Source organism: Marmota marmota, unplaced genomic scaffold, assembly GCF_001458135.2.
Source record: "Marmota marmota marmota unplaced genomic scaffold, marMar, whole genome shotgun sequence".
NCBI lineage: Eukaryota > Metazoa > Chordata > Mammalia > Rodentia > Sciuridae > Marmota > Marmota marmota.
The window spans coordinates 34,101,927-34,111,936 of record NW_026000249.1 but is presented as its reverse complement, the minus strand read 5'-3'; the positions used below and the strand labels follow the sequence as shown (position 1 = coordinate 34,111,936).

The window sequence follows — 10,010 nt, the reverse complement described above, 5'->3', positions numbered from 1 at the left end:
CACTTTGATTTGCAAGGACAAGATGGCAGAAGCAATCTGGGAAGAAGAGTGGGCCCATCTGGGAGGCAGATGAAGTTGAAAGCTGAACAAGCAGGTGAGAGAGGTGGCAGTGCAAGTTCCTATTCTGTGTCATTGGTTACCAGCATTACTCATCAAGTCCCTCTAGCTGCACCCCTCCTCTGACAGGCACCGCACTGTTAACATTTGCTGTGCTTTCACTTTATCTTTCTACAATGCAGAGGATGGTCTACCTACCTGTGCATGCCATTGTAATTTACATGTGTGACATGATGCTATATTCCATTTTGTTTTCCTTGGGGCATGCCATCATGTTTAGAATGGTGAGGTTGATGATGGGACTTCCTAGGGGGTTGCTGAGCACTTAGTCCTTGTTTCTAGAAACTGTGCCCCAAATGCCATAATCTTTCTCCACAGAGATACTGAAGTTCCCTGCAACTGCCTACTATGACAAAACACTACAATAGTTATTTTTGTGTATGTGTGCTGGGGACTGAACCCAGGGGTGCTCTACCACTGAGCTACACCCCCAGGCATGTTTATTTTTTGAGACCGGCTTACAAACTTGTGATCCTGCCTCAGTTTCCTGAGTTACTGAGATTACAAGTGTATGCCACAGCACCCACCTGCAATGGCTTCACTTTTCTTTCCCACTCCCTTATAGGCCTATGAGAATTCCTCTGGCTTATAAATCCTTGTCTGGAATAGTTACTGCCCAGGTTCATGGTCTCTCACCATCCCACTTCCCTCAGCAGGAAGGAGCAAGAGATGACAGAACAGACACCAAATAGCCAGGCAGAGGCTCAGGGTTCACCTGTTGGGCTGTCTTGGTCTTGTGCTTCTCCTTCTTCTCTTTGCCCTCCTTTGATGGTGCCCCTGTCTCCTTATGTCCGTCAGCTGACTGCTCCAGGGCAGGAACATAGGTTCGCCGCTCCCCATCCCAGTATAGGTATTGCTGGCTCTGAGCATTGTAGTAATACTGGGAGACAGGGAAGGAGAGGGAGCATGAGGAAAGAACTCGAGAAAGGGACCCAGAGAGTCAAGTGCCATTTGACCCCTCCCCAGATTTCCTTGGGCTGTCCCATCACCTGGGAATTGGGGTCATAGTAGAGGCCGGTCTGAGGGTCATAGTAGTAGCCAGATGTCTCATCATACTGGTACGTGGAGACATCAGGAACAGCTGGGAAGAAGGAAACGTGAGGGGGTCACACTCCTCCCTGATTTAAGAATTCCCCACCCCCTACCCACAAGTGTGGCTACTCACGATACTGGCTGTAGGACTCCTGGGCAGTGGGGCTGGTGGCCGGTGGTAGGGCAGAGCTGGGATGGGTAGGGCTCTGGAGCTCAGATTTGAGCACAGCAGGTGACATGATGGTGTATGACTGGTCATGGGGCCAGACAGGAACAGGGCTCAGTGTTTGCCAATCCTACCCCTGCCCATCCAGGATGTCCCCTGCATGTCCCACCCCGCCCCATATCCCCAGAGCTCACTCACCTGGCTGTTGGCAGCAGTGCCCTGGCTGCTGCTTGCCTCAGCTGTTGACTGTTGGTAGAGGCCAGGGGCAGTACCAGGCTGGGCACGGGAGAAAGCCTGCAGTGACACAGAATCTGCCCCAGGCTCTAGGGAGGCCTCAGGACCTAGGAAGAGGGACACCAAGAGAGAATGCCCATGAATGGTGAGGCGGGGGATTCTATGCCTGTGGGCCCCAAGTTGGGCTTAGGGAGAGAAGCTGGGGCTCACCTGCTCCTGTTGGATCCCCTTTGGTTCCAGTGATTCCGGGGCCCTTGGTGCCCTTGAGGTAGCCATGGGCATAGAGGGAGGAGTCTGTGCCCTGGCTGCCGCCATAGCCCTCATCCTGTTGGTAGTAGCTGTAGTCGACCGGTGGCTCCTCGGGGGTGGCCCAGGCACCCTCCCCACCCTGGGAGGCCTGAGGGGCAGGTGGGAGGGGCTCATTAGAAAAGGAGGGGATATTAAGTAGGGAGACCTGATGGCAGCGTCTGTCCTATGTGTGAAGCTAATGTATCTGCCTGACCAATAAGCATGCAACCTTAAGACAAGTGAAAATTCAGAGCCATCCAACCAGGAGAGAACAGGGTAGTGGAGAAAACAAGAAGAAAAAAAAAACTCAAAAAACAATACACACCCCAATGCTCCTGAGGTTGATATTGTTGTGAGGGAGTGACATGTGTGCTGGGTGTGAGATCAAGGAAGACACCCATCCTCCCACTTCTTTATTCTCTTCTCTCAATTTTCTTTCATCCACTTAAGAATTCATTTTTATTAAGGAATATGGTATATATACGTACTTGTGTGCCTGTGTGTGTGTGTCTGTGTCTGTAGATTATGTAATATACTGTACCAATTCAGGACAATAAAAAAATTTCACCCAATAAAACAGAGCACCAGCCCTGAATGCTGTCAGTGAAAGCCGGGGAGGTGACTTGGAAAGAAGCTGGAGAGGACGGAGTTGTCTACAGAGCTGGGAACAAGGTGGAGGGCCCGCACCAGCCACTGTGACAGGGCTTTGTATCCTCAGATAGCAAGCCAGCCCTGCTGTTTGCAGAGAGGGTACAGGAGGATTGAGAAAGCCAAGTGTCAGGGTGCTGGGGGCAGAGGGGCTGAGTACCTGTGAGATGGCCCACTGGGCCGCAGCAATGGCAGTGCTGGCCACAGAGGCAGCATTGATGCGACTGCCTTCGTTGGAGGCCATGTCCCTGGAGAGGATGGTAGAGACTGGGAGTGAAATGGGAGGCCCCAAGCCGGGGGGCAAGCTGGGAGGGGACACAGGTGGGGCCCTGACCTCTTAGAACCCTTGGCAAACTCGACGTTGATGGTCTTGCCATCGATGGTGAGTGGCGGGTGCAGGGCCTGCAGGATCTGCAGCAGTTGGGCTGCCTCCTGTAGAGGGGCGGCAGGGAACAGAAGGGTCAGGCCCGGGGAGGCCCCCGGCTCCATTGCCCCATTTCCAGGCTTGGGGCCGCGGTGGGGGGTAGGGGAAGGGTCCCTCCTCCCCACCCCCGGGGGCCGGGACCCTGGCTGCCCGGCCCCCCCCTGTGCCGCCCTCACCACGATGGTGGAGAGCTGGATGAAGGCGAAGCCTCTGTTCAGTTGGGTCTGTTTGTCCTTGATGACTCGCACATTGGAGGAGGACAGCACCGCGTAGGGTGCCAGGGCCCCCAGGATGGAGTCCATGGTGCTATGTGGGTTCAGATTGCGCAAAATGATGGCTGTGGGAAGTGTCCCAGTGTTAGGAGACATCCATGACAGTCTGCTCTGGCCCCTAACCAGTGGCTCCCCACAGCTCCCTGTCCTCTAGCCTCTAAGCGTGTGCACCTGCTGCTTCTTCAATTCCTCCTCCCAGGTGCCAACTTGGTTGCTCTCCTGCTGAAAACCTTTCCAATACACCCCCAAAGTTGCATCGTCATCTGGTCCTCCCCCCAGCTTTCCCTATATCACATGTCTATCCCCATACCAGGTGGATACTTCTAAGGCCCCAGTCCTGTTCACTACCATTTCTCTGGCCGTGGCGGGCTGGGCCCAGACGCCAAGGGCATGTAGGAAGAGGGAAGGAATGACTGACTCACTGTCATTGGCGTTCTCCGAGCTTGGCTCTGAACCCTGTGATAGGGCTTGGGAGGCCAGCACTCCTTGGGCCTGGTAGGGCTGTGGCAGTGGGAGCAGGCCCTGGCTTAGCTCCCGACCACCCAGTGGCAGCGCCTGTGGATCCAGCCTTGTTCCAAGGGGCAGCTTCTGCTCTGCCTCTGTTGGGGATGGTGGGACACAGGCTGGTAACAAAGAGGGAGGCTCCACAGCTGGTCACCCTCACACACATCACAACACCAAGCCCTGAGCACCAGCCCCTCGCCCTTCATTCCCATGTTCTGGGGAGGTAGGTGGGTCTCACCTGACTTGGGCACGCCACATTTGAAGCACTTTTCTCGGCGTTTGAAGTTCTGGACGCCACACTGTGAGGCATAGGCCAGGTAGTCAGAGGGGACAGGGCTTTCCATTGTACCCTCTAAACCTGGATCCAGAGATCCTCCCCACAACGGTCCAGGAAGGGGGGGTCCTTGGGTTAGGTAGGGGTGGCAGGGGCCTTTTCTGGAACTTTTGCTGTCATTCTCAGTCCCGTGAATCTTCTTTTACATGGTCTCAAACTGGTTCCTCAGTGCCATCCCCAGATCAATCAACTCCCTTAATTTATAACTCCTTCTGTATCCTTGGGGGTACCAACTCCCAGGAGTGCCCCGCTCAGTCCTTTTAGTAGGTTTCTCTTCCCAAGACTTGCTTCTCTAATCAGAAACCGTCAATTTTCCTTCCTACCACCCCTCCTTTAAGACTATGTTGAATCCTACTACTCTTAAGAAATTTTCCTTGGATATTCCAGCTTCTGTAAACCTCTTCCAGTTCTACCACATTCTATCCCTATCAGGTACTAAACATTGCTTCCTTGCCAAGTCTGCCATATGTGGCTAGGATGTCACAACTGCCCGGGGAGCCTAACAGCACGGAGGTAGGTGTAGCATAGGGAGAGCAGCTGGGTCTGCTTGGACTGTGCACCAACAGGGGCTTAGGGAAGGCTACACAGAAGCAGGATGTTTGATTTTGGAGGCCCAGAAGTTTAGTTTTGCTGGGAAGATATTCCTAGCAGAGGGAACAAGAGATTTTCTGTAGCTGTCACAAAGAAGCAAGCAGAGAAGCAAGAGACAAAGTTGGGATGGGAAGATGCTAGGTAACAGGAGGATCTCATGCTTAAGCTCAGAGTTATAAGGGTTTTAAGCAGAAAAGGAGGGGCATGGTCAGAGCTTGGTTTCAGCTGCAATGTCATAGGTGAGGGTGGGAAAAAGAGGCAGGAGGCCAGCATACCAGAGAGGGCTCCACGGCAACTGGGTGGGAGGGCGTGAGGATTGGCATGAGCAGCGGGAATGGCAAGGGAAGGAAGGTGGCATTTCTGAGATGGAAGCAACAGGACCTGGCAACCAACAGGAATGCGGGGCATAAAGGAGGAGAAGGAAGCAAAGAGAACCTTGGTTTCAAGGAATATCTAAAAATATAGGAGGAATGGAATGCCACTATTCCTTTGTCCCTACCTCTTCAGGAAGGTTGAGCACTCACCCTCCGATAGGACTTTTTAATGTTAGGATGGGAAGATGCCACTCTCCCCTGAATAGGCAGATTACTTTTCTGGGAAAGGGTCAGCGCCCCCACTAGTTCTTTCTTCTAATTCGGTTTGAAGACTGACAGATGACCATGGGAGATGAGGCTGTGGAACTGCAAAGCTGGCCCTCAGGGCAGACCTGAGGCCATTAGGGAACCAGTGGTCCCTGTGATCAGGAGCAAATCCTGGCTAAATACAGCCATAGTTCCACCTCTGAGTCCTAGCTTCCTCTTAGGGAATATGAAGGTAACCACAAAACCTACATGCTGTACCCTCCAGGCTCACGTTTGAGGTGGCTGTGTCAGGGTTTCCTTCAAGGTTGAGTCACCTGATATGGGTCCTCTGAACGTACTGTGCTTTTCTTCAATGGTAAGAGTGAACACTTACACTGTGTTGCCTGTGGGCTGTTACCTTCCCATTGATGCCGTCCACCTCCCCACAACCTCATTAGTACTTGCCTCTTAAAGCCAGGGATACTGTGGCAAAGAGAGGAAAAGCACCTCGACCATCATCAAGGCAGACCTAGGATGGTGTGACTGCAGCCAGTCTGGCTCCAGAGCACACATTCTATACACTGCAATAGGCCCACATGATCACTTAGTAGCCATTTATGTGAATATTTCTTTCAAGCCCACTAGGAATCCAGGCAAGAATGTTTTGAGGGCAGAGCCTGGCTAGGGCTGGAGAACCTTGACACCCATGCCTCCTCACAGGTTGAGAGAGAGCTGCTGCCACCCCTGCTGGGGCTGTCTTTCTCCACAGCACCCGATGCCCAACACCCCTGTACCTTATTACACAGCCAGTCCTCATTGATCTTGGGCTTGGGGTCACTGTAGTGCATAGACACCTTCTGGCCCAGGATGTTGAGGGAGTGCTGTGGGAAAAAGCAGAGCGCAGTGAGGTCCAGGCAGCAGTGCCCCACGCACCGTTTCAGCAAAGGAGAAGAGAGTGAGCGAGCCCTTCAGCTGGATGGATGAGGGACAGGGAATGGAGGGAGGTCGGAGAACTGACGGAGGGAAGAAGGAAGGGAGGGAGGGAGGGAAAGCGCCACAGCTCTCGGGCGCAGCTGCTTGCTGCTTTTCCGGGCACACACACACACACGTGAACACACACCACCAGGCACACAGTGCTCGGCTGACCGACGCCTGTGGACAATGGGGAGAACCCCCCACTCGGCCCTGACACTGCCAGGCCACACCCAGGGCCAGCGCTACACTTGGGGATGAGGGGAGACGGGGAGGGGAGGGAAAGAAGGGGAGAGAGAGAGAGAGAGAGAGCGCACACGCGCGCGCTAGTGCTGGAGAAGGGGAAAAAGAAAGAGCCATATTTAACAGACGGAAGTTCCCGCCTTGAATGAGGCCGCCTTCCCAAGGCTGGCTGGGTCCTGGGCCCACCGCACTAGCCTATGACCCACAGAGCTGGCCCCAGGGCTGCCTCTGCTGGGACCCTCCACTTCACCACAGCTATTCCTTCCTCCCCTGAAGCTTCTCTCCAGTGCTCTACTCCAGGGGTCTAGGATCTGGGGTCTGGGCTGGGTGGCAAAGGCAGATCCTTGGGTCTCATAAGGTCCCAAAGTTGCTGGGTTGGGATCCCATGCCGTGTGAGGGGAGCAGGCTCCCTCCATTGCTGATTGTGCGGGGACCCTTACTGGGAAGGCAGAGGCGGTGCCCACTGTGGGTAGAAAGGGCAGTGGGAAGGGGAGAGGAAGGGAGGGGACAGCAAAGTGAGTCCAGGATGTTAATAAAACTATCACACTTGATTGGGACTTTCAACTAACAGAGTAGTGTCCATTTGCATGGAACTCGAAAGGCCAAATGCACATGCAGGGAGAAGGCTGACAAAATGGGCCTTGCTAGTTCATGTGCCAAAAGCTACATTCCCCAGTGGTCCTGAGAGTGAAACAAAGTCCTGGCTTTGGATAACTCTGGAGTAGGGCGGTCCCCCAGGGACTCACCCACCCACTGGGAGCATGGGAAGCTAGGGGAACAAACCCACCCAGGCAGCTTTTTCTCTGAAAGCTCAGCCGGGAGAGGTGGAGGGACAGCACTAGAGTCTGGCGGTAGGAAGGGGCCAGTGGTGAGTGCGGGCTCTGGATGGGAAGCCCAGTAGGGTAGCAAGAGATGGGAAGAGGAGATAGTGAGGGTCAGGAAGAGGGAGAAAGGGGACAGAGGGGATAGGACACAGGGCCACAGGGCGGGGAACTGTGTCCATAAGAATCAGGCGATGGGGAGCGCTCGATTACAAAGTAGTATTTGTTTGGGGGGGGGTTCAAGTGCGGCAAAGCAACCTGATTGGCTTCCATCCATCGTGTAGCGTCCTGCAAGTGACTAAACTCGACGAAGGCGAAGCCCCGGCTCTGACCTGGAGACAGCATTCAGATACAGACGCAGTGGGTTAGTCAACAGCTTTGGACACACGGCGTTCCAGGGGGCGGGACCCGAGGGGAGAGGACCAGGGGCAGAGAGGGAAGGGGAAAGAGGAGAAAGGAAGAGAAAGAAGCAATCAGAGAAAGAGTAAGGGGTGTGGGAGGTGAGGAAGATGGCTGAGAGGGGCAGGAAAGGGAAGGAAAATAGGAAATCCAGGTAGGGGAAGAGACAACACCCCAACTGGGCAGAGATGGAGAGAGATGGGGCTCAGGCCGACCTGCCAGGCCTGCCTGGGGTGACAGAAACAGAGAGAAGCAGCTGGGAAAGAAAGGATACAAGGAGAGATCTAGCTTCAGAGGAGGGAGGGCAGGTTGCTGGCTCCATACAGGTCAGGGCAAATAACTCAAGGGCGAGCTCAGCAGAAGGCCAGGGACGCACAGGAGGGGTCCTGGATCAAGTGTTTAATCAAAGGAGCAAAAGAAAGGCTGGGCCAGGCTGCTCTGTGAGGCTACCCACCCATGGGGAACAGGTGGGGTGGTAGTGGTAGTTAGGGGCACAATCTCATCTCTGCCTCATCATGGTACAGGGGAAGAGAGGACTTGCTAGGAGCTACCTTGGCAGGGAGACTATAGCCAACAACAGTCCAGCTCCTCCTAGACAGAAGAACTGGTGACCAGGATTGGCTATGAGGACCTTAGAGTATGAATCAGTGGGTGCCTAGGAAAAGTGTCCAGGGACATTAAGAAGCCACACCTGGAACATCTCCGTGGGGAGAGACCCAGGATCTGTTGGTGTGTGGTCTAGATGGAGTAAAGCAAAGTTAAGACTTATATGCCAGTAAGAAAGACAGATTCTAGGCCTGGCCAGGGCTGAGTAAGGGGTTTTGGACTTGAGGCCTCAGGAAAGCATCTCCTTCAGAGGTGGGTACATACTGGGGCTTTGGATGTGGTAGGACTTGGGAGGGGACTTGCTTGATCTCCAAAAGAAATCACCATTAGGATGCACAATAGGATGGAAGGGTATAGTCAGAGAGAAAGACAGATGGAAAAAATGGCAGGGAGGGGTGAACTCAGAGGGGAGGGAGAGAGAGAAAAGAGATAAAGGAGGTGTGGGGAGGAGAGAGACTGAGATGGAGAGAGAAGCCCAGGCAGAGTGAGGCCCCACTGTGCCTGCCTTGGGGTGCCTGGGCAGAGGTCCTGCAGAGATAACTCCCCCCACCACCCTGCTAACCTCAGGCCAGCTCCAAGCAGCCTGCAAGAGGGAGGGAGGGAACAGTCAAGGCCAGAAAGCTCTGGCTTCTCCTTGGGATGCACCCTTGGATGAGAACCATCCCTGCCTCCCCTCTTGGAATACATGAGTGGGTCTATGTCAGACCCACTTTCTGGTCAGAGGCTGTTGCCAGAAAAATGTAGAGGAGAGCAAGGGGCAGGAGAAAGGAGAGGGAAGGGAGTGTACTGGGAGGGGTCACCATCTCAGATACTCAGAATCCCAAAGAAGAGGTTCCCCGGAGCCTGGCCCTGGCCCTGCCCCTGGGGAGCACTCAGCTCAGCCCAGAGCCGCACCCCCTCCCCAACAGCCCCCCATAGAAGCTGCTGGCTGGAGCTGTGAGGAGAGTGGGGGGTGGAGAAAAGAGGGTACCCCCCAAAGCTGCCCATTCCCAGCTGTGGCAGGAAGGCAGGGTAGGGAGGGTGAGGGAAAGGCAGAGGCAGGAGGGAGATTTGGAGGCTGAGGCTGGCCAGCAGAAGGGGAGGGCACTAGGAACGAAAGCTCACCTGAAGATTTGTTCCGCATCAGCCGGACCTCCCGAGCTTGGACCCCGTGGGACTGCAGCTGGCCACGGATCTGTATGGGGAGATACAGAGGAGGTGGGCTCAGCATAAGGGGGCAGCTGGGTATGTGAGGCCCACTGGAGGCCTCCGAACCCCTAGTGGTCATCAGTGATGATACACACACAGTCTCCTCTGCCTCTTTCAGAGCTTTACCCTGAGTGATGACAGCCACACCAAACACCCATCCTCAGCTTCCAGCCCCAGACTTGCAGAAAATGAGTCAAATGAAGTCAGGGTCACAGGGCAGGGTAAAGAATGGCAGCGAGATGACTCCCATGGGCACAAAGACAAAAGGAGAGCAAGTGAGCCAGCAACTGAAGAATGGTGGGCGGAGCGACCTGAAAAGGGGCTCAGGGGCAGCCATAAAGCAAGGAAAGCTGGGATATAATTCTAGCCCTTTTTAAGGGGATTGCTCCTTCCCCTGGCTTGCATCAAAAGACACCCATGACACAAACAGCAAACCAGGGAGAAGAGCCTGAGTCAATTCCACCCATATACCCTAGATCATGAGAGCCACGGGAACTTAGGATGGAGACAAAAGGTATGGCTGTGGGTTTGGAAACCTTCCTGGATGAGGTGAGCAACAGGGCAGGGGCAACCTGGGACCAGGTGAGGCAAAGTCTCTAGGTCAACGACGC

At 54.4% G+C, this 10,010-nt stretch overlaps 1 protein-coding gene across 7 annotated transcripts in view; it reads right to left on the bottom strand.

The window, feature by feature from the left end:
* Rbm10 (RNA binding motif protein 10) overlaps positions 1 to 10,010 on the bottom strand; it is a 29,647-nt gene that overhangs the window by 3,001 nt on the left and 16,636 nt on the right. For 4 of the 7 annotated variants that reach the window (XM_015488131.2, XM_015488135.2, XM_015488137.2 and 1 more), the window contains 13 exons: positions 9,316 to 9,385; positions 7,465 to 7,538; positions 5,965 to 6,051; positions 3,924 to 3,984; positions 3,604 to 3,780; positions 3,086 to 3,246; positions 2,820 to 2,917; positions 2,646 to 2,733; positions 1,760 to 1,946; positions 1,514 to 1,656; positions 1,283 to 1,400; positions 1,107 to 1,198; positions 833 to 997 (listed from right to left, as the gene is read on the bottom strand). In XM_015488131.2, the coding sequence (XP_015343617.1) occupies positions 833 to 997; positions 1,107 to 1,198; positions 1,283 to 1,400; positions 1,514 to 1,656; positions 1,760 to 1,946; positions 2,646 to 2,733; positions 2,820 to 2,917; positions 3,086 to 3,246; positions 3,604 to 3,780; positions 3,924 to 3,984; positions 5,965 to 6,051; positions 7,465 to 7,538; positions 9,316 to 9,385 (1,521 nt within the window). The remainder of the gene's footprint in view (positions 1 to 832; positions 998 to 1,106; positions 1,199 to 1,282; positions 1,401 to 1,513; positions 1,657 to 1,759; positions 1,947 to 2,645; positions 2,734 to 2,819; positions 2,918 to 3,085; positions 3,247 to 3,603; positions 3,781 to 3,923; positions 3,985 to 5,964; positions 6,052 to 7,464; positions 7,539 to 9,315; positions 9,386 to 10,010) is intronic. The other 3 variants (XM_015488133.2, XM_015488139.2, XM_015488134.2) reach the window with 2 other exon arrangements.